We start from the raw sequence: 20,950 nt of genomic DNA on the forward strand, positions 1-20,950 counted from the left end.
TTAAAAAGGTAAACATTTATTTAAAAAATGATACTACTTTATGCATCATTTAGAATCATTTTTCTAACATAAGTCATTTATTACCATAGCAGAAAGTATTAAAATGTAGTAAGTCAGGATGTTATTTCCTTTTTCCTGAAGAAACTTTCTAAGTGCTTAAATAACTCAAGGGACACAGTTTTCTTGTAATAAAGAACATTAATGGGGAGGGTAGGAGTTAATTAACTAGACCCTTAATAATGGGCCTTTCTACTCCAAAGAATCTCATAATTGCCTCGGAAGCTAGTTTTGTAGCAGGTTGCAAGATGAAATATCTAGACTTGTGTGTAGTAGTCATTCTAAGAAAAATGTTGCCTTCAGGCAAACTTTGATGCCTTTTATTATATAAAATAACGTTTTTAATGACACGCAGTATACACTGTAAAGATAAGTTTGGAAGTGGAAGTCCAGTGCCTCCTGTTTACTCAAAATTAAATGAACACGTAATTATAAGACTCTCCAATGAGCAGAGTTTTTGTTTTCTTTGGAGAAATAGAACTGTGTAGCCAGACTTTATATACTTAGTTTGTTAATCATAGAAAGATACTCTCAGGATTACTAAGGACTGACAGTGTATGGTAATTTTTTTTAAAGACTGTGTTTTAAATGAATGGGATGGAAAAGCATAGGGAATATTTATATTAAATGTTAATATAAGAAATATGCAGGTTGAAATATAACTTATTACATAATTTCTGCAAATGCTGGTATGTTCCAAACTGGTTTACCTTTCTGTAAATTGCCCTCAAAGACTCTCTCATTCTTCCCTCTGCAACTGCCCATCTTGGACTGTCCAAGCTACTTGACAAATCTGATCAGCCTATGCCAGGACTGCGATAGGGCAGCAGTTAGTGAACATAGACTGCTTGGCTTCTGTTGGGAGGACCAGATGAAAATACATTCCATTTTCAAAATGTTTCTGAAAGGATTCATTTGCAGAAATGATGCTTGCCGTTTAAAACTTCAACTATGCAGGTTTTACAAAATGTAGAAATAACCTCCTGAAAGTTTGAAAGGGGAGAGGGGGGCTGTGGCGTGGGGGCGGTCTCCTTGACTGCCCACCTCCTCCCTCTGCTCAGCGCGCTGTGTGCTTACGGGTTCCCTGGAGCGGATCACCATATAATTGATGTGCAGTCTGCATTGCTGAATCCTGGACTGCACCATTCTGTGTTCAAGGGAAGATGTAATCTGATCCCTCTGCTGCTGAGGGAGGAATCTCTCCAGTCCAGGCTTTGACAGGGCAGAGTCTCCTCCAATAATCTTCTCGGTTCTCTCTCATTATTCCCTCGAGTTCTCCTCAGTCAAGCTGCATGTATGTATGTGTGTCCCGAGAAGCGGTTTGATACTGAGCTGCATTTGCCTCTACTGTGGAGTTTTGTTGCCGGTTCTGCTCCCTAATCTTCCTTTTCTGACGTGCCTGAGCATGTCCACATTAGAATCTGTGACATACCTACCTGAAAAAGGTTTATATTGTCAGAGACTGCCAAGCAGCCGGACACACGGGGGCACAGAATCACTGAAGGGGAAAAATCCAGAAAATATGGGTTTCTACGGCACACTAAAAATGATTTTTTACAAAGTAAGTAAGCTGTTTTCTTCCTGTGTTGTATGATTGTGTGTGTGTGTGTGTATGCCTGCCTGAGAAGGAAAATCTGTATCATCAGAGATGGCTGCAGTATCCTCTAATTTTGGTGGGTGGCTGGATGTCTGGTATTCTGTTTTATATCATGAATGTAAGCAAATAATGGAAAGACAACGTGAGCTGAAAAAAGCTTTACATTTAAAATAAAATGAGTATTTTAATCTGAGAATTTTTCCTCTAAAAATATATTCGTACTTTAGAAACGTGGCTCTGTTAAATGCTGACCTGGAAATACTCTACCCTTAGTTAGCTTTCAGTGAACCTTTTTGCCTTTAATTTTTCTATGCCTTGTATCTAGGGTGGGTTTTTTTTTTTTTTTCCCTTTAGTTGCCTCTCTTACTAGAATATTAGGGATTTATGTTTAAAGAGATTTTACTGACTTTCTGCATCCCTTCAAAATTGCAGAATTAATTTTTGGTTCTAAAGTCAGTATTTTTAGTAAACAATATAATAAAAAAGACTTACATAGTCATACAGAAAGTGCTTTATTTTATCAAATATTCTAAATTTGAAAATCGTTTCTCAGTGGTTCCCTTGAAATGAATTTCGGGCATTTTTATTCACTGAAGGATTTCTAAGATGGAAATAAAGTTTGCCTTTAGTGGCAAATGGCATTTGCACCAATGTATTTACAAGATATCCCGGAAGTTCTGAAAGCCAGTATTCCTAACTTAATTACAATGAATATCAAAATTTATCAACATAATTTTGAAAATGAGGATCCATAGAAGTTATAAAAAATAGATTTTTAAGGTAATCTGTACTGACCTTCCTGATGAATAAATTTTTGTGTGTGTGTGTATGTCTATAATTTATATACGTGTAAACACGTGGCTACCCCTATGTATTGAAGCATTTATTTTTGCTTTTTATTAAAATTATTTGGAGAAAGAAAATAATGGGTTTTGAGAGGAGTCACTTTAGAACAATGTTATAAGTACAGAAACTTCTGAAGGGCTGAAATAAGACCAGTTCCATTTCCTTCAGTCGGTATTTTTGTGAACTAAGGTATAAATTGGGGATGAGCTTGTCATACCCTCATGTCTTGCCTCTAACATTGTAAAATAATCCCTGTGTTCTAGAAGACTTTCTTCATGATGATAAAAACACAGTTTTTATTATCTAGAATATGATTCAAAAAGATTTTTAGAGTCTTATTGGTTCTTTTTAGTATTTACAGTGTAGCATGCTGTGTTATGTTCCCATGTGAAGCAGTAGGTAAGAAAATAAGGCTACTGCAAAGCAGGGGTTTTCACCTTATTATAAAATTGAGGATAACTTTCTATCACTCTGGGGATCCCCCGCTTCCCGTCATTTTCAGTAGTATAGTAATTAATTAGCAAGCACAAATCTTAGGATTACTAAAATATAAGTTGTTGAATCTCATCAGATCCTATTTTATATAGTTTTATAACATATCTATAGTAAGATGACCTCCATTAACCAACAGGAAAATATAAAAAGATATTTCAATATTGATGACAATGTAATTCTGAATATATTTACAGTATTACATATCTATGTAGCATAATGAAATACTTTAAAACTACAAATGTTGGATATACCTTACAAAGATGCATAACTCATTCTTTTAAAATCTTTCTGTTTTTCTTGTTGGTTTTCAAGTTAGACTGTTTTGTCCTGAGTATCTATAATATATAGTCAGTAGAGCTGTATATTCTGTGTGAATATCAATGGATGGCTTTTCCTACCTTTCCTGTATGATCTCTAGATTTCCCTCTTACTATGGATTTACTTTCTGTACTGTCCTCATTGCCCACAGTCATTTTTTATGCCTTATCATAATTACTTTTCAAGAGCATTCTATTTACATTATTCTCTTTCCCCTTCTGTAATAATGTGTTTTAAATCACTGACTGTTACTTCCATTCTAATTTTGAAATTAAATATGTCTTTTAAAGGAAAATGAAAATCACTAAGAACAGCATGTTGAATAAGGTTCTTTTCTGTGTGGGTTAACTTGACATATTCCCGTGTATTGGTCCTTAAACCAGAAAATATGAAAGGTATATTACTCTCAAGGAATATGTACGATGGGTTTCAATTTTTAAATCACCGTACCCTATTCTGCACAAATATTAGGAGGAGAAATTCACTTCTCCAGTCTTGTAAAGAGTAAAACAAAGTAGAAATAATAGAAGAAACATTTATTTTCTATATGAATTAGCTATGCCTAATTAATTTTGCAGACATACGAAAATTTAAGGGCTTTTTCTTTTCAGTATTACTGATGCTAACATTAAGATTTAATAATTGGACAGGTGATTTTTTTTTTTAACATATCTCATTTGTTTTACCTTATAGATGAAAAGAAAGTTGGACCATGGTTCTGAGGTCCGCTCTTTTTCTTTGGGAAAGAAACCATGCAAAGTCTCAGAATATACAAGGTAATATTAAGTATAATTTGATTCTCTCCCTATTCTCATGTTTCTTTAAAGAGTTGATGATTCTGGAAAGCTTTCATTCACTTTATTCTCATAGAGTTATAATGTCACTAGTACTGTTGACTATTTAGCACATTTTCCCATCACTGAAAATTGGGAAACATACATTTTAAATAAGGAGAAGAATGACTACCACTGTGGGTATACATTTTGTTACTAATACATTGAAGTAAGACACACGCAGAAGTTCTCTTATCAACAAAAGTTTTAAATTATAATTTTGAAGAAATTCTTAAAAAGTAAGTCCTGATATGGATATGAGCAAATGTATCTTGTTTCTATAGCAACAGCTGTTGGAGGGTAGATAGATATACATGGGTAACTGAAGATACATTTAGTAGCAGTGAAGTAGACCTCACAGTTACTAACTAAATCTTATTTCATGAGATTACTATGTTAGAAACCACCCTTTATTTGCTTTGTAAGCCTTATGTTTTTAACACATACATTTCTACACCAGTAGCATAGTTTCCATAACAACTAAATACAATTGTAGTCTTGTTTCCTGCACCATTCCATCATTTTTGGATTTTGCATCAGTATAAAACTTTTCCTTTCTCACACTAATTAGGCTAACTTAAGCACAGTATCTATTACTCAGCCAATTAAAAATGGCTTTGTATGTCATTTGGAATGTGGTGTTTTAACATTTAAATGACAAAAGCATCTTAAGGGCTTTTTATGAGTCTTGTTGGCTCATATTTGTCACTTCAAATGATTGAAAATTAGATATAGAAACCATAAGAACTTCGTGATGGTGACATTTCTTTTTTTTCCCCTCAAAATTTTTATTTAGAGTTATTCTTTAAAATGCAATAAAATTAACATTACTCAGACTTGTGATTGAACATTGTCACAGATTGCATCTCTTTTCTTCCAGGGAACAGTTTATACTTTTATTTCATTCAGTTCTGGAAAATATTCCTTTCAGATGCCTTTTGTTGAAATTTAGAAATCATGATAATTAGAACAGTTTTATATACCAAAAATGCAAAAATGATACAGAAGAGAGCAATAAGGCTATTTCTTGCTTATTCAGAAAATGCTTTTTGTTGTGATTTTCCTATGTTAACTGTCCCCCTCTCTCACTTATGCTTTGCCTTCTGACAATTTCACTGTGTTTTGGCACTTTCACCAGAGGCTGTGGAGTGATAGGTGAAACTGTTCACTTCATTTTTGCTTTTTTCTATTGGTCTTGGTAAACTGTTATTTGGATGAGAATGCTGAGTTTAAATGTTTAAAGTAAGCTATTTTTTTAGTGTACAGATTTCAGTTAACCATATAATTTTGGTCTTCTATTAATAAGACCAATACCGGGGCAGAAGTATTAAATGGTTCAGTTGTTTTTAAGGCCATTTATAAATGAATGCTGAATTTTTACCATAGAACACGTTTTAGTAAAGTTTTTCTTCCGTCGCTCACTTTTTTCTATTAAGAAAGTACCTGCAAAGGAGAAAGTTTTATTTTTAACCTTTTAACAGTCTTACTAAAGAAAACCAGACAGCATATTGATTGCCATGTCTTTTTAGAGACTTGGTCAGTGTATATTTGATGTTCTTTAATTTTGTTGAAAGATTTTCTAATAATAAAATGAGACTATGATTTTTCATTATTTTTATTAGAAAATTTAAGTTATAATCACATTCTATTTCATTTCAGAGGAGAAAATAGAGCTTACCTTTAAAATTTGATAGAAGAAAAAATAGATTTAATTGTTTTATGTAAGAGACCATCTTCGATGAATAAGGTTAAAAGATTTAAAAGTGGTAGATATGAAGATTTTTCTGTATTTTTCTGGTGACAGATGCATTTTTAAGCAAAATAATGAGCTATGCTAGATAGAAAAGAATTGGGGTTACTTCATTAGTAATTTTTCAGACCTTAGTAGTTAACTGTCAGGATACAATTTATATGTTCTTTGGATTTTAAACACTGTACTGTCTTAGCTCAATAAACTGAAGATTACTTTGCAAATGTAATTTTGTTAATTGAATCTTCCTGTTCCTTTTTTCCACACGTCTCTAAAATAGAGTATTTACTTATTTTATTAGTTGGCAGAATTAATTGAATTTCAGATTTGTGGTGTGTGTGTGTGTTTACTGTCTCAGAATTTAAATTATTGGATAAAAGTATTTTGATGATCTCATTTCACTTAATTTTGCTTATAATATAATATGTGCTCACTACCTACCTGTTTGAGTAAATACATTTCTAATCAAGGCTCACTCTTTATACTATCTGCTGCTGCTACTGCTAAGTCACTTCAGTCATGTCCAACTCTGTGCGACCCCATAGACGGCAGCCCACCAGGCACCCCCATCCCTGGGATTCTCCAGGCAAGAACACTGGAGTGGGTTGCCATTTCCTTCTCCTTATACTATCTAGACTAAGCTTAATAATAACAATAGAAAATTAGAGAAGCATAGACAAATACAAAATAATTTAGAAGGCATCAGGGGCAAACTTAAGGAATAATGTTACCAGTGAAATGTCTAAAGCCTTTGAACGTACTACTACTTAACCATATTTTAGAGCATTAATAAGTCTTACACACCTTTTTATGAAAGAAATTTAAACTTTTGTTTAATAATGTTCTAAAGACCAGTCATAGGACAAGTGGAACCTGAATCTTCTAAGAAAGTATTTTCACATTATTTGTATGTTATCAACAACTTGAAGTTTTGCCATAGAGATTCTACCATTTGGTTGCAATTAGCTGTGCTGGGATAAAAACAGCTGGTTATGTAGGAGGGAGGAAACCTACCTAAGAATAGCAGAATAGGTTTTGTGTATCCTTGCTTTCTGGGAATAAGCAAGTAAAAATAAAATTTGATGTTTGAAATATACCGTATCATCTCATTCTTATTTGAGCCCATAATTCTTAATAAACATCTGTCTTTGCTTCCACCCTTGTATTTTTGTAGTACCACTGGGCTTGTACCATGTTCAGCAACACCAACAACTTTTGGAGACCTGAGAGCAGCCAATGGTCAAGGGCAACAACGACGCCGAATTACATCTGTGCAACCACCTACAGGCCTCCAGGAATGGCTGAAAATGTTTCAGGTGACATGTCTAAACACAGTACTTGAAATGCTTCACTTAGTTGCTGTGACAATAAGGGATTATTCAGCCATGAAAAGGAACATGCTACACCATGGATGACCCCTCAAAACCATATGCGAAGTGAAGGAAGTCAGACACAAAAGGCCACATGATGTGTGCTTATATGAAATATCTAGAACAGACAGATCCATGGGAGACAGAAGGTAGATAGTTAGTGATCGCTAGGTGATGTTTGGAGGGTAGACTGCCAGTAGGCACTGGGCTTCTTTCAGGGGTGATGGAAGTGATCTGGAATCGGACAGTGGTGATGGTTACACAAGATGGATGTGTGGGGAGCTATTGAAGTGTACATTTAAATGGTGAATTTTATGTTTGTGAAGTATATCTCAATTAAAAAATGCTATTAAATACAAGGGAACTCACTTTAAATTTTAACTGTGTTAATCAAGAGGGTCCAATCCTTATTTTGTGTAAAGTGTCCATTTGCACTGTTCATTGCTTTCTAGATAATAAGGTATTTCTTTTCTCTTTTGTGTTTGGATTTCTGGTGTTAATGAATGTACTTGTTTTCTAAACAGCATGGTTTGGAAGTTAAGCAGTTAGGAGTATTAGTCACTGGTAGTAACTTATCCATCACCGTTACCCTCATAGCCTCCAAGAGCTGATGCAGCTTTTCTCCATAGATGGCATGCTTGTGTGTAGCTTATTGTGCTCAGAATTCTGATTGCTGTATTTTACTAGCATATAAAGTTTGGGGAAGTTTACCAGGAAGATTGGTTACAACCAAACCTTGAATCTTAGGAATTTTTTAACTCATGATAGTGATATTAAGTTAATTGATCTCTTCTTCTAGTGAGATAATGCATAGAAATCAAGTATTTAGCAAAGTCGTTGGTATGGATTAAACATTCTTTGTAAATAGTAAATAATATAAAGTATGTAAAGTGAAGGTATCCCTGATTATACTCACCATACTAGTGTAAATGGATATATTTCCTTACGTCTGACTGTTCGATTGATGGTATTTTCTGAATCCTAGGGGAATAATGGTTGAAAAAGAAGATACTTTATGGATTTTATTTATTTCTGATTTTTAAGTGCCTATTTATTTATGTAAATCCCAATATTTTAAATACTTGAGCAAATACTGAATGTCCCAGTTTTTTTCTTCTGTAGCTGGAATATGTACTTGAAGCAATGTTTCTTTAAAATGGATTTTTAAAATTGTTTTCTACTCTTCAGGTAATTTCAGAGAAACTAGAATAACCTTTTTTTATTCTAGTTGATAACTGAAAGGTTAGAACAGCACTTCTCAACAGGGGGCAAATTTTCCTGTGCTTGAAACATTTTTAGCCGTTGCAGCCGAGGTTGGGGTGCAGGACACGGCTGGCATCTGATGGGTGGGGTCAGTGTGAAGGACAGCCACCCTCAACACAGAGTAATCTAGCCCAGAATAGCAGCTACTGAACTTGAGAATCTATGGCTTCGAGGCATGAAAGTTGCACTTTACTGTTAAGATGTTATGAACCACTACAATTACAAAGCTTTTTGTTTTGTTTTCATAGTCATTTGTTAATTAAACTTACCTTTCATAAGAATTATTCTCTCCCCTCATCTAAGTTCTTTTACCTTAGGTTCATGATTTATTTATTTTAATCTTTTCCTAAACATGCCCTCAGAATTCTAAATTTTTTTGTCTCATTCTTTTAAAAAGAGGTGTATCCACCCCCTTCCCCCCCATTAGAGGTGAAAAAGAACTCAAACACTTATAATGCCTTAAAGAAATGCTTTAACGGTTATATCATCTCTGATTGAGCCCAGGAGACAGAACATGAGTGTGCATTGTCATGCTTACACTCACATACAGTGTGAGCAGTACAACACTCGAGAACATGGTGTTCATGTGATTTTTATAGGAAAGTCCCAACACGATGGGAAATTACACTGTCAGTAACAGTTTCATCATCAGTGTAGATGCCCTGCAGAGTATTTACTTTATATGCAAAGCTTATCAGAAGGGAGTCTAGACTGTAACTTATTTTGTATGTAGTATGGGCCTTTTCCCCCCCAGTGTTTCAGAGTTCCAGAATATTCTTTGCTAGCTATGTAGTTTTTACCAATTTTAAGAGAACACTCTCAAATGCTGATCTATATAGTAGGGAGCTTTTATGCTCTATTTTGCACTGAGGGTGTTTTAGGGAATCCTTTGTTCAGTGTTTGCTTATTTAGCTCATTCATGCTTTTCTTAATGAAATGTCCTCATGTTACCATGAGGTCATCAGATCTGAGATACCATAGATTATTAGATGCATCTCAACTTCAGAAATGTTAATTGTAAATTAAAAAAAAAAAAAAAAACTTGTCTGAATCAATGGTATTTAGTAAACTAACATATAGAATTATCCCTGAAGGCTTAATACTATATTTTTTTCACATAACTATTCTGTAGTAAAAAAATTTACTAGCAGCAGAAGGTCAGCTAGCTAGATAGATCAAGACCTTAATCCTTTGAGTACGTTGTCTGCCTGACACACCCATGGCCTCATTGTGGTGCCTCATGCCTTTTATTTTCAGGGCTGGTGCCAGAGTAACTAGGAATGAATCACTTGCCTAAAGGCTTGCAATGCTTTAATGCTTAACTTGGAGAGAGATAATTTCATAGTAAAGTGGGGGAGTCGTGAGTTGACCTATGTAGTATAGTTGAAGGATAATTAAACTGGCTTGATTTCTACAGATGTGCTGTGGGGCATTTAATGAGGCCTTTTCCGTGGCATAACAAGCAAAATGGGAGAACTTGTCCCCTTACTGTTCTGCTATTGCTCCTAAGACAGTGATACAGCATTGTTTTGGTCCAGCTCCATCTATTCTGACAAAGTACTCTGTACTCAATTTATAAATTGAATAAGAACAAATGATACACCATTTTAGATAAAAGGAAATTGAAACAGAATGCCACTCTAAAATAGAAGCGCCAATTAGAAACAAAAGTAAAAAAGTCCAAAAATTTTGTACTGTTTGAATTTTCAGTTGCCATTAATTCTTTTTTTTTTTTGGCAACACCAGATTGATGCTTTCAGATTGTTAATTTGGGAGCAGAGGATTGGCCATTTTTTTGTTTCATGTCATTTGAGTGTTAATATATAGTTTTTCAGTTGCAGATGTTAGACTAGGTAAAGGTATATTAACATTCTCTAAAATTGATATTCAGAAGTATCCTGATATAATGAGAAGCACTTCGACTTAGAAGGAGAAGCTTTTAGTACCAATTCTGGATTTGCCTCTTAATAACTGGGTAATTTCATTGATATTATGTAACCACTCTTGCCATTGTTCTTATCCTCCTTGAAACAGATACAACACTAAAAAGTTGTCAAAGGAGAGAAAATGTGTAAATGTGCTTAAAGCTATACTTGAAAATACAGTAGGAACTCAATAAGAGAAGTATCCTTTGTGAGCCTCAGTTTTCTCAGGCCTGAGAAGAGGCTGTTAACACTAGCTTCACACCAATGTCATCAGATTAACAGTATCAGCATTATTTTAGTCAAAGCATATTTGTATTGTATTAAAGCTATATGTACTTCGAAAATACCTGTTACACTCCTTAATATGTTTTCAATAATAAAACAGAAAATACTTCTGTGTTTTGAAATTAAAAGTGGAGTAAAAACTACTCTTTTGGAGGACTTAGGTTTTATGGTAACACTTAGAAATCGTACATGTTTTCTAACTTATTTGGATCTCTTTTATTTGCTAATCAACAAAATATTAAAACAGAATAGTGCCAGAAGTAAATGAATGCAGAACTGCTTTGCTGTTGTATTTGAAACTGTCCAATCAAGAAGCCCTGTTAGGTGAGAAAGAGTGGAAGAAGGTCATGTATGTAGCCAGAGAGGACTAAGGGAAAATGTTTCTGTCTAACATCTTGAAGACTTCTATGTAAAAGTAGAATCAGACTGATTATTGGTTTCTTCAGCAAACAAAACCTGGATCATATTCTTTGAGTTGGATTTTGATGTAAATTTGAACTTAACAATTAGAACTGACCCAGAGAAGAATAGAGATACTAAGTATTCTAGTCCTGAAACTGTTCAAACAGACTAGATAACCATCTTCTGGAGGTACTAGAGAAGTGAGTTCTTCATCACATGAAATTTAGGCGCTGGACTGCCTAAAAGCATAGAATATGTATATCTGAATGAGATGCTGCCAAGGATCATCCCCACTGATGACCACTGCTCGCTTGTGAATCGCCCGCATCACTACTGGAGACGTTGGTTATTTAAAACATAACATGCCCTCAGCCCCACCTTGACCACCTCTTGGATGGTGCATTGGAGGACTCCCTGATTCTTGCAACACTCAGCCAGCACCTGGGAACCACTGGTCTGGCCAAGCCCTTCATTATACATAAGGTGGGGTCTCTGAGACGCAGACTAATTAAGGGGCTTCCCTGTAACTAAGCCCCTGATTACAGTTCAGGGCTCCTTCTACTCTTCTCTACTACTTTCGTGTACTCTCTAATTACCTGAAATCAAATAATACTTTCATGGGGAATTTTCAAGTCTGCATTTTAATTTTGTACACAAATTAAATTCTGTTTATCTTGATCCTTTCTGAATTTGGAATGTTTTTCCTATCCCTTTCAATATGTTTCCACTAATTTTGCCATGTGAGACCAAAGGAAAATGCTTTTTTCTTTATAAGAACAGCTACTTTTCAGAGCAGAAATAAATTAATTATCAGAACTAAGGCCTACAGAAGTAAATTCAGTTCAGTTCAGTTGCTCAGTCATGTCCAACTCTTTGCAACTACCCTGCAGCACACCAGGCCTCCCTGTCCATCACCAACTCCTGGAGTCCACCCAAACTCATGTCCATCAAGTCAGTAATGCCATCCAACCACCTCATCCTCTGTCATCCCCTTCTCCTCCTGCCTTCAATTTTTCCCAGCATCAGGGTCTTTTCAGATGAGTCAGCTCTTCGCATCAGGTGGTCAAAGTACTGGAGTTTCAGCTTCAGCATCAGTCCTTTCAATGAATATTCAGGACTGATTTCCTTTAGGATTGATGCATTGGATCTCCTTGCAGGCCAAGGGACTCTCAAGAGTCTTCTCCAACACCACAGTTCAAAAGCATCAATTCTTTGGCGCTCAGCTTTCTTTATAGTCCAACTCTCACATCCACATGACCACTGGAAGAACCATAGCTTTGACTAGAAGGACCTTTGTCAGCAAAGTAACAGCTCTACTTTTTAATATGCTGTCTAGGTTGGTCATAACTTTTCTTCCAAGTAACAAGCATCTTTAATTTCATGGTTGCAGTCACCATCTGCAGTGATTTTGGAACCCCAAAAATAAAGTCTGTCACTGTTTCCCATCTATTTGTCATGAAGTGATGGGACCAGATGCCATGATCTTCGTTTTCTGAATGTTGAGTTTTTCATGCTCCTCTTTCACTTTCATCAAGAGCCTCTTTAGTTCTTCTTTGCTTTCTGCCATAAGTGTGATATCATCTGCATATCTGAGATATTTCTCCTCACAGTCTTGATTCCAGCTTGTGTTTCATCCAGCCCAGCATTTCTCATGATTTATTCTGCATATAAGTTAAATAAGCAGGGTGACAATATACAGCCTTGACATATTCCTTTCCCGATTTGGAACCAGTTTGTTGTTCCATGTCCAGTTCTAATTGTTGCTTCTTGACCTGCATAAAATTTTCTCAGGAGGCAGGTCAAGTGGTCTGGTATTCCCATCTTTTGAAGAATTTCCACAGTTTGTTCTTGTCCACACAGTCAAAGGCTTTGGTGTAGTCAATAAAGCAGAAATAGGTGTTTTTCTGGAACTCTCTTGCTTTTTCCATGATCCAACGGATGTTGGCAATATGATCTCTGGTTCCTCTGCCTCTTCTAAATCCACCTTGAACATCTGGAAGTTCATGGTTCACATACTGTAGAAGCCTGGCTTAGAGAATTTTGAGCATTGCTTTGCTAGCATGTGAGATGAGTGCAGTTGTGTGGTAGTTTGAATATCCGTTGGCATTGTTCTTCTTTGGGATTGGAATGAAAACTGACCTTTGCCAGTCCTGTGGCCACTGCTGAGTGTTTCAAATTTGCTAGCATATTGAGTGCAGCACTTTAAGAGTATCATCTTTCAGGATTTGGAATAGCTCAATTGGAATTCCATCACCTCCACTAGCTTTGTTTGCAGTGACGTTTCCTAAGGCCCACTTGACTTCGCGTTCCAGGATATCTGGCTCTAGGTGAGTGATCATACCATTGTGATTATCTGGGTCATGAAGATCTTTTCTGTGTAGTTCTTCTGTGTATTCTTGCCACCTCTTCTTTATATCTTCTGCTTCTGTTAGGTCCATACCATTTCTGTCCCTTATTGTGCCCATCTTGCATGAAATGTTCCCATGGCATCTCTAATTTTCTTGAAGAGATCTCTAGTGTTTCCCATTCTATTGTTTTCCTCTATTTCTTTGCATTGATCACTGAGGAAGGCTTTGTTATCTCTCCTTGCTATTCTTTGGAACTCTGCATTCAAATGGGTATATCTTTACTTTTCTCCTTTACCTTTTGCTTCTCTTCTTTTCACAGCTATTTGTAAGGCCTCCTCAGACAACCATTTTGCCTTTTTGCATATCTTTACCTTGGGGATGGTCTTGATTCCTGCCTCCTATACAATGTCACGAACCTCCATCCAGAGTTCTTCAGGCACTGTGTCTATCAGATCTAATTCCTTGAATCTATTTGTCACTTCCACTGTATAATCATAAGGGATTTGATTTAGGTCATACCTGAATGATCTAGTGGTTTTCCCTACTTTCTTCAATTTAAGTCTGAATTTGACAATAAGGAGTTCATCATGTGAGCCACAGTCAGCTCCCAGTCTTGTTTTTGCTGACTGTATAGAGCTCTCCATTTTTGGCTGCAAAGAATATAATCAATCTGATTTCTGTGTTGACCATCTGGTGAAGTCAGTGTGTAGAATCTTCTCTTGTTTTGTTGGAAGAGGGTGTTTGCTATGACCAGTGAGTTCTCTTGGCAAAGCTCTAGCAGAGGTACATTATAACCTAATTCAATTCAGTCAGTTCAGTTGCTCGGTCATGTCCAACTCTTTGCAACCCCATGGACCACAGCACGTCAGGCCTCCCTGTCCATCACCAGCTCCTGGAGTTTACTCAAACCTGTGTCCATTGAGTCGGTGATGCCATCCAACCATCTCATCCTCTGTCATCCCCTTCTCCTCCTGCCTTCAATCTTTCCTAGCATCAACGTCTTTTCAAATGAGTCAGCTCTTCGCATCAGGTGGCCAAAGTACTGGAGTTTCAGCTTCAACATCAGTCCTTCATCCAGTGAACACTCAGGACTGATCTCCTTTAGGATAGGCTGGTTGGATCTCCTTGCAGTCCAAGGGTCTCTCAAGAGTCTTCTCCAATACCAGTTTGAAAGCATCAGTTCTTTGGCACTCAGCTTTCTTTATCTTCCATCTCTCACATCCATACGTGACTACTGGAAAAACCATAGCCTTAACTAGATGGACCTTTGTTGGCAAAGTAATGTCTCTGCTTTTTAATACGCAGTCTAGATTGGTCATAACTTTCCTTCCAAGGAATCAGATCAGATCAGATCAGTCGCTCAGTCATGTCTGACTCTGAGACTCCATGAATCGCAACACTCCAGGCCTCCCTGTCCATCACCAATTCCCGGAGTTCACCCAGACTCACGTCCATCAAGTCAGTGATGCCATCCAGCCATCTCATCCTCTGTCATCCCCTTCTCCTCCTGCCCCCAATCCCTCCCAGCATCAGAGTCTTTTCCAATGAGTCAACTCTTCGCATGAGGTGGCCAAAGTACTGGAGTTTCAGCTTTAGCATCATTCCTTCCAAAGAACACCCAGGGCTGATCTCCTTCAGAATGGACTGGTTGGATCTCCTTGCAGTCCAAGGGACTCTCAAGAGTCTTCTCCAACACAATAAGCATCTTTTAATTTAATGGCTGTAGTCACCATTCGCAATGATTTTGGAGCCCCAAAAAATAGTCAGCCACTGTTTCCACTATTTCCCCATCTATTTGCCATCAAGTGATGTGACTGGATGCCTAATTAGTGGCAATATCTTCTCCAAAATTACAGTTTCCTGATCCCCAATATCGTATTTTTTCCTCTAGACCTCATTAAAGATCCATGTAGGTTGTTGTTATTTTTTTAATATATTCATTAACTGCAAAGTTCTCATCCTTTCCTTGCTAGTAAACCACATATGTGTCAAAATTGGGAACCAATCTTGGAGGCAGACTAAACAAGCAAGTCCCAGTGATACAATCCGGTATACAGAATAGAAGCTTTCTGTGGAAAGAGTTTTGAGATAGCATTGGTGCAGTGTTTCCTGACTCTTTGGGGATTCATTCATTTATTCAACAAATATTTACAGAATAACTGTCAGGTGCTAGGCCCTAATTTGAATCTGGGATACAATAATGAATAAAATAAATAAAAACCCTTTTCTGAAAAACTTTAGTCAGGAAAGGGAGGGGGTTTCGAAATGGTTTGCAATTTTTGGAAATTGCACAGAGAAGGTGTTATAGAAGGAAAGCATGTGGGTGCCTAGGGAAAGAATAGTCTAGGAATCAGGGCTCTGAAGCAGAGCATGCTGGGTGTGTTTGAGGCACAGAAAGAGGATCTCTGGCTAAGGCAGAGCACACGTGGGAAAGAGAGAGAAAATTAGAGCCTCGTGGACCACCCTGAGGACTTTGGTTTTTACTGTGAGTGAAGCGGGAGGGCTGCAAGCAGGAGAGTGAGTTGACGTTCAGCACTCTCACTCCAGCTGTTCTGTGGAGAATAGAACTAGGAGGGCAAAACAGGAGTAACCCAGGTACCACTGTAGTAATAGTCAGATTCTGGATACGTTTTGCATTTTATGACTGTAGAATAGACTGATGGATCAGAGCTGTCTGATGGTGAGAGTGAGGGAGTTGAGGATGACTCCAGAGTTTTGGGCCAAACTAATTTAATAAGAACATTTTACTGAAATGAGGAGGATTGTGGTCTTGCATATTTGAAGAGCAAGATCATGGATATAGTCTCTATCACATACCCAAGAATATATGTTGAATAAGCAATTTTATATACAGGTCTGGAATTCAGGGAAGAAACCCAGGCTGGAGAGAGGAAATCTAGGGCCTGTGTAGTCCAGACCTTTGTTGGAACTGTCTAAGAGATGTGACTTAAGTAATTGGAAGGTTAAATATGTATGGTCCTTGAAAACAGTCTCATTTATTTGTAGCTTATAGCTTATGTTACTAATTCTTTGTTAGTAGTATCTGTTTCAGTAAAATGTCATAAAGTAACATCTGCTGAATGTATATGTAATTCAAATTGAAATATAATTTAAATTTTATATAACTTATCAAATATTTTAAAACAAATATTTTAAGTCTTAGAAGCATTTTGCTATATGGGCATTATTTTCACCATGGCCTTTGCTTTAAATATATATTTAAGGTCGTGGCACAGTTTCTAACATTTACCTAAGATCTGAATTAGTTATTTATCTTCTAATCTAGCTTTTATCATTGTATACTGCAGCCCCTAAAATCCTTGAAAAGATATATATATATATATGTGTATATATATATATTTTTTGTTGTTGTTGTTGTTGTTGTTAGAGGCTTCCCTGGTAGCTCAGTGGTAAAGAACTTTGCAGGAGATGAGTGTTCAATCCCTGAGTCGGGAAGATCCCCTCGAGAAGGAAATGGCAACCCTCTCCAGTATTCTTGCCTGGAAAATTACATGGAGAGAAGAGCCTGGCGGGCTGCAGTCCACGGGGTGCAGGGAGTTGGACACGACTGAGTGTGCACATATGCACGCAGCACTTAGATACTGAGTGTTCATACCGCTCTTCTGTTCCTTTTTTACAAACAGTAAATAATACGTTAGCTGAAGGAAAGAAAAATATTAAACATGCGTAGTATATTAACAAGTCAGCAGTTATCTATTACCTAAAAAAGGCATGTTTTTATACTAGTGTCCATGAATCCTAATCATGTAGATAGAGAAGAACAGCATATTATAAGAACCGACCTCTTCCCGTGAGGAATGTAAATCAATAACTCAGAGTTTGTAGTACTGTTACTAAGTCACGGATGAGTGGCAATTGATCAGCATAAGTTTTGTCAAAGAGGTAATTTTTGAGCCAGGATTTGAAGCTGTGTGAGGAAAACAGAGTGAAATAAACTTCAAATTAACTACTTTTAACTGGTCAAATGGAAGAAAGAAAGTAAAAGTCACTCGGTAGTGTCCAACTCTTTGCAGGCCATAGACTATACAGTCCATGGAATTCTCCAGGCCAGAATACTGGAGTGGGTAGCCTTTCCCTTCTCCAGGGCATTTTCCCAACCCAGGAATCAAACCCAGGTCTCCCACGTTACGGGGGTTCATTCCCAACTGAACCACCAGGGAAGCCCTTTAATTGGTCATGTATGTGCATATACACATATATGGATATTTTTAATTTCTATGTATAAATCTTCACCCTAACCAAAAAGGATACACAGTGAGTACTCAGGAGAATGTTCTGGGTATGTGTGTCAAGGTAAAAGGAAAAAATACAGCTTATTAGAGCTTCTGCTTCCTCATATTTGAAGGTAAAAATGGAGATACTCCCCAGAGTTTTTATGGTTAAGTGAGATAATGTTTGTGACATTATTATGTAGTAGTACTATGGAAGCACTACTGAAGTGTTTGCTAGTTATTAGTTTAGTCTACACTTTAAGATAGAAGAGAGAGGATTCATTGCAGATTCTGAACGGGTAAATATTTTAAGAAATACTTTAAAAAGGTGTTCAGTGACCTCAGAATATCTCAGTTTTCAACTGTTGTCTATTTCATATATGACAAAATCCAGGTTCCTAGTTTGAGCGAAAAATGGAATGTCAAAATCCAGATTTTTCTAGCTCCAAACCTCACATATTGTTCTCTCTTCTCCCATTTCCAAAATGGATATAATAATTCATAAAGGTACTATATCAACTTGCTCAAGAATGTTTTTTCATTTAAGTGTTTCGGAGTTACTTAAATGTTTTCTTTGACTTTTGTGCGTGAGAGCCCTGACATTTTAAATGATTCACATGTCTGTCTGGGTTTTCCTTTTAAGAATCATGGCATTTCTGGGCAGGTGTTCCTCACTGAGGGGAAAGGAAAATTAAAGCAACCCCCTTAGTATAGGTTAATGGAGCTCATATTTTTGAGGTATAATTGTTTTTGTTTTTCCATAATATATACTTTATTTCTTATTCTTTTTCATTTTAACCTTTCTTCATATTCTGATTTTACTGTTAAGTCAGCTGCCATTTACTGTTATTTGCTGTTTTTTATTTGAAATTATTTTCACATAGCAAATCAAAGCCCTTTTAATTTGTGGAAAATATGTGTCAGATGGGCATTCGAGCCAGTTATTAATTTTTCTCTAGTCGATGCTGCTAGTCTGCTCTCAGATGAGTGCCTTACTAAAACCATGAAGTTTTATGGTGCCCACTGGAAAGGAAGGGAAGAAAGGAAAATCATCTCTCAAAATTCTCTCTTTACTCAATAGCCCAAACCAATGTTTCTGAATAAAATTTTGATTTCTCAACCAGTATCTTGGTGGTAGATGAACATATCACAGTTATAATAATATGCAAAAGTATTTTTCTGTCAAGCTCAAAGCTTTTACAAAATAAAGATAGCTAGTAAATTTGAAGAGGCTCAGTGATTATCACTTCAGTGTCTTGTAAGTAGCCACTTTTTATATTGTGTGTAGATGTTGATTTTCCTTTCTGAGTTTATAATTTGAGACATTTATTAAAATAATAAGAATTTCTAATTCCTCTTTGATAGAGCTGGAGTGGACCAGAGAAATTGCTTGCTTTAGATGAACTTATTGATAGTTGTGAACCAACCCAGGTAAAACACATGATGCAAGTGATAGAACCCCAGTTTCAACGAGACTTCATTTCCTTGCTCCCTAAAGAGGTAAGGATTGTCAGTTATCTTCTTCACTGGTGCTATTTGAAAATATAAACCAACAGCTACCCTCTTTAGATGTTGTTGTGCTAATTACAGTATTCAGTATTGTCAATTTAACACTTAATTAGTGTTAAAGGGGGCTGTAAATGATAAGCTGCCATAGTTTAGCATAATTTTCGATTAAAGTATACTTACGGAGTAAGTATCTTCTCTCCACCACTGGAAGAAGTCATACATGAGACCAAGCTATTGAGTTTTATTAATTTGATTGTTCCTTTACCAAGATTTTTTTCCCAGCTGATTTGAAGTCCTACCTTTAATTGTCTTGGTGTATTCATTACATTAGTAGGTTTTTTTTTATTCTTATTTTATTAAAACAGCAGTATTTTTTCTTATTTTGTTGTTTGTTTATCCTAAGTCTCTTTAAGAGTAATAGTTTCATAATTCTGTTGGATTGTACTTCTCTGTGAGTTACATTATGTGATTATTTTGAAATATATAAAATTTCACATGTGTATCTTCTGTTACTCATCTCGCTTTCACCCCATCACACACACACATGCAAAATCACAGATTTCCCATTCCAATTACATTTCTTAGAGCATTTCTTTTAGAATTACTTATACCTATTTGTTTTAATATCTTTGTATAATATAAAGCATCTTTGTTTCTGTATCATAGACTGTGATCATATGTGCATTCCTGACTACATAAATAAGGCATGGTTTAGATGTAGTTCTTTCATTGAGGTTGTAGGCATCATAGTTCCATTTTTGTCAGCAAACAGAAATAACATTAATCAATGCTGCCAAGATTTATATTTTCACAAAATTTTTATATAGATCAGCTGGAGAAGGCAATGGCACCCCACTCCAGTACTCTTGCCTGGAAAATCCCATGGACTGAGGAGCCTGGTGGGCTGCCATCTATGGGGTTGCGCAGAGTCTGACACGACTGAAGCGACTTAACAGCAGCAGCAGCAATTATAGATCAGCCAGAAGACAATATAAAATACCATTTATGTTCATATAAATACAAATGCAAACAGTCCTGAAACTTCAAATTTGAAGAGAAAGGAAGTTGATTTCTTTTTCAGATAACCATTCTACATATCTTAAGGGTATTAAAGATAGTCCTGATGATAATTTCACATTGGATATTTATAAAATTGGTTCCATCATAGTTAATGGATGAAATTAAGTGTAACTCCAGGAAAAATCAAAGTGGAAAAAAACATCATTTTCCTGAAATGTTGCTACTTTGGAGTGATTTTTTTAAATGACATTGTTCCAGAAAAAAATTTTGTATTCTTGCTGGCTCATTCTAAAACTGAACCCTTTGGATAGATTTGGCTTATGAAAGTGACATAGACTGTCTTTACTTCCAGAAGGGTGCTAATAATGGGAAACTCTTTAATATGTATTTGACTGAAAGTGAATTTATTCACCTTTGATATATTTGTCATAGTTTTCCTTGATAATCCTCCATATTTTAGAAGGTAGTATTTTTGTTAATATAGACTTCTCTCTGAGTCTAGTTTTTCCTCTTATCTCTAAAGATTGTGAGCTTTTTGCTTTATTTTGATTTCTATAGTAGCTTCGTAACACACACAAAAAATATGATTTATAAAAATTGCTAAGAATCTAAAAAGTATAGTTTATTGATAACCATGGCAATAAAGATTTTCTTGGATTAAGCGTTCTTTGAGAGATTGCCTGAGGGCAAAGAAGTGTTG

At 36.1% G+C, this 20,950-nt stretch overlaps 1 protein-coding gene across 9 annotated transcripts in view; it reads left to right on the top strand.

The window, feature by feature from the left end:
• Positions 1-20,950, top strand: part of FBXW7 (F-box and WD repeat domain containing 7) — a 224,154-nt gene that overhangs the window by 188,231 nt on the left and 14,973 nt on the right. For 8 of the 9 annotated variants that reach the window (XM_061383983.1, XM_061383982.1, XM_061383981.1 and 5 more), the window contains 3 exons: positions 4,007-4,089; positions 7,071-7,212; positions 19,087-19,221. In XM_061383983.1, coding sequence (XP_061239967.1) covers positions 4,007-4,089; positions 7,071-7,212; positions 19,087-19,221 — 360 coding nt within the window. Of the gene's footprint in view, positions 1-74; positions 1,619-4,006; positions 4,090-7,070; positions 7,213-19,086; positions 19,222-20,950 lie in introns of those variants that run through there. The other variant, XM_061383988.1, reaches the window with a different exon arrangement.

Source organism: Bos javanicus, chromosome 17 (genome assembly GCF_032452875.1).
Source record: "Bos javanicus breed banteng chromosome 17, ARS-OSU_banteng_1.0, whole genome shotgun sequence".
Taxonomy (NCBI): Eukaryota; Metazoa; Chordata; class Mammalia; order Artiodactyla; family Bovidae; genus Bos; species Bos javanicus.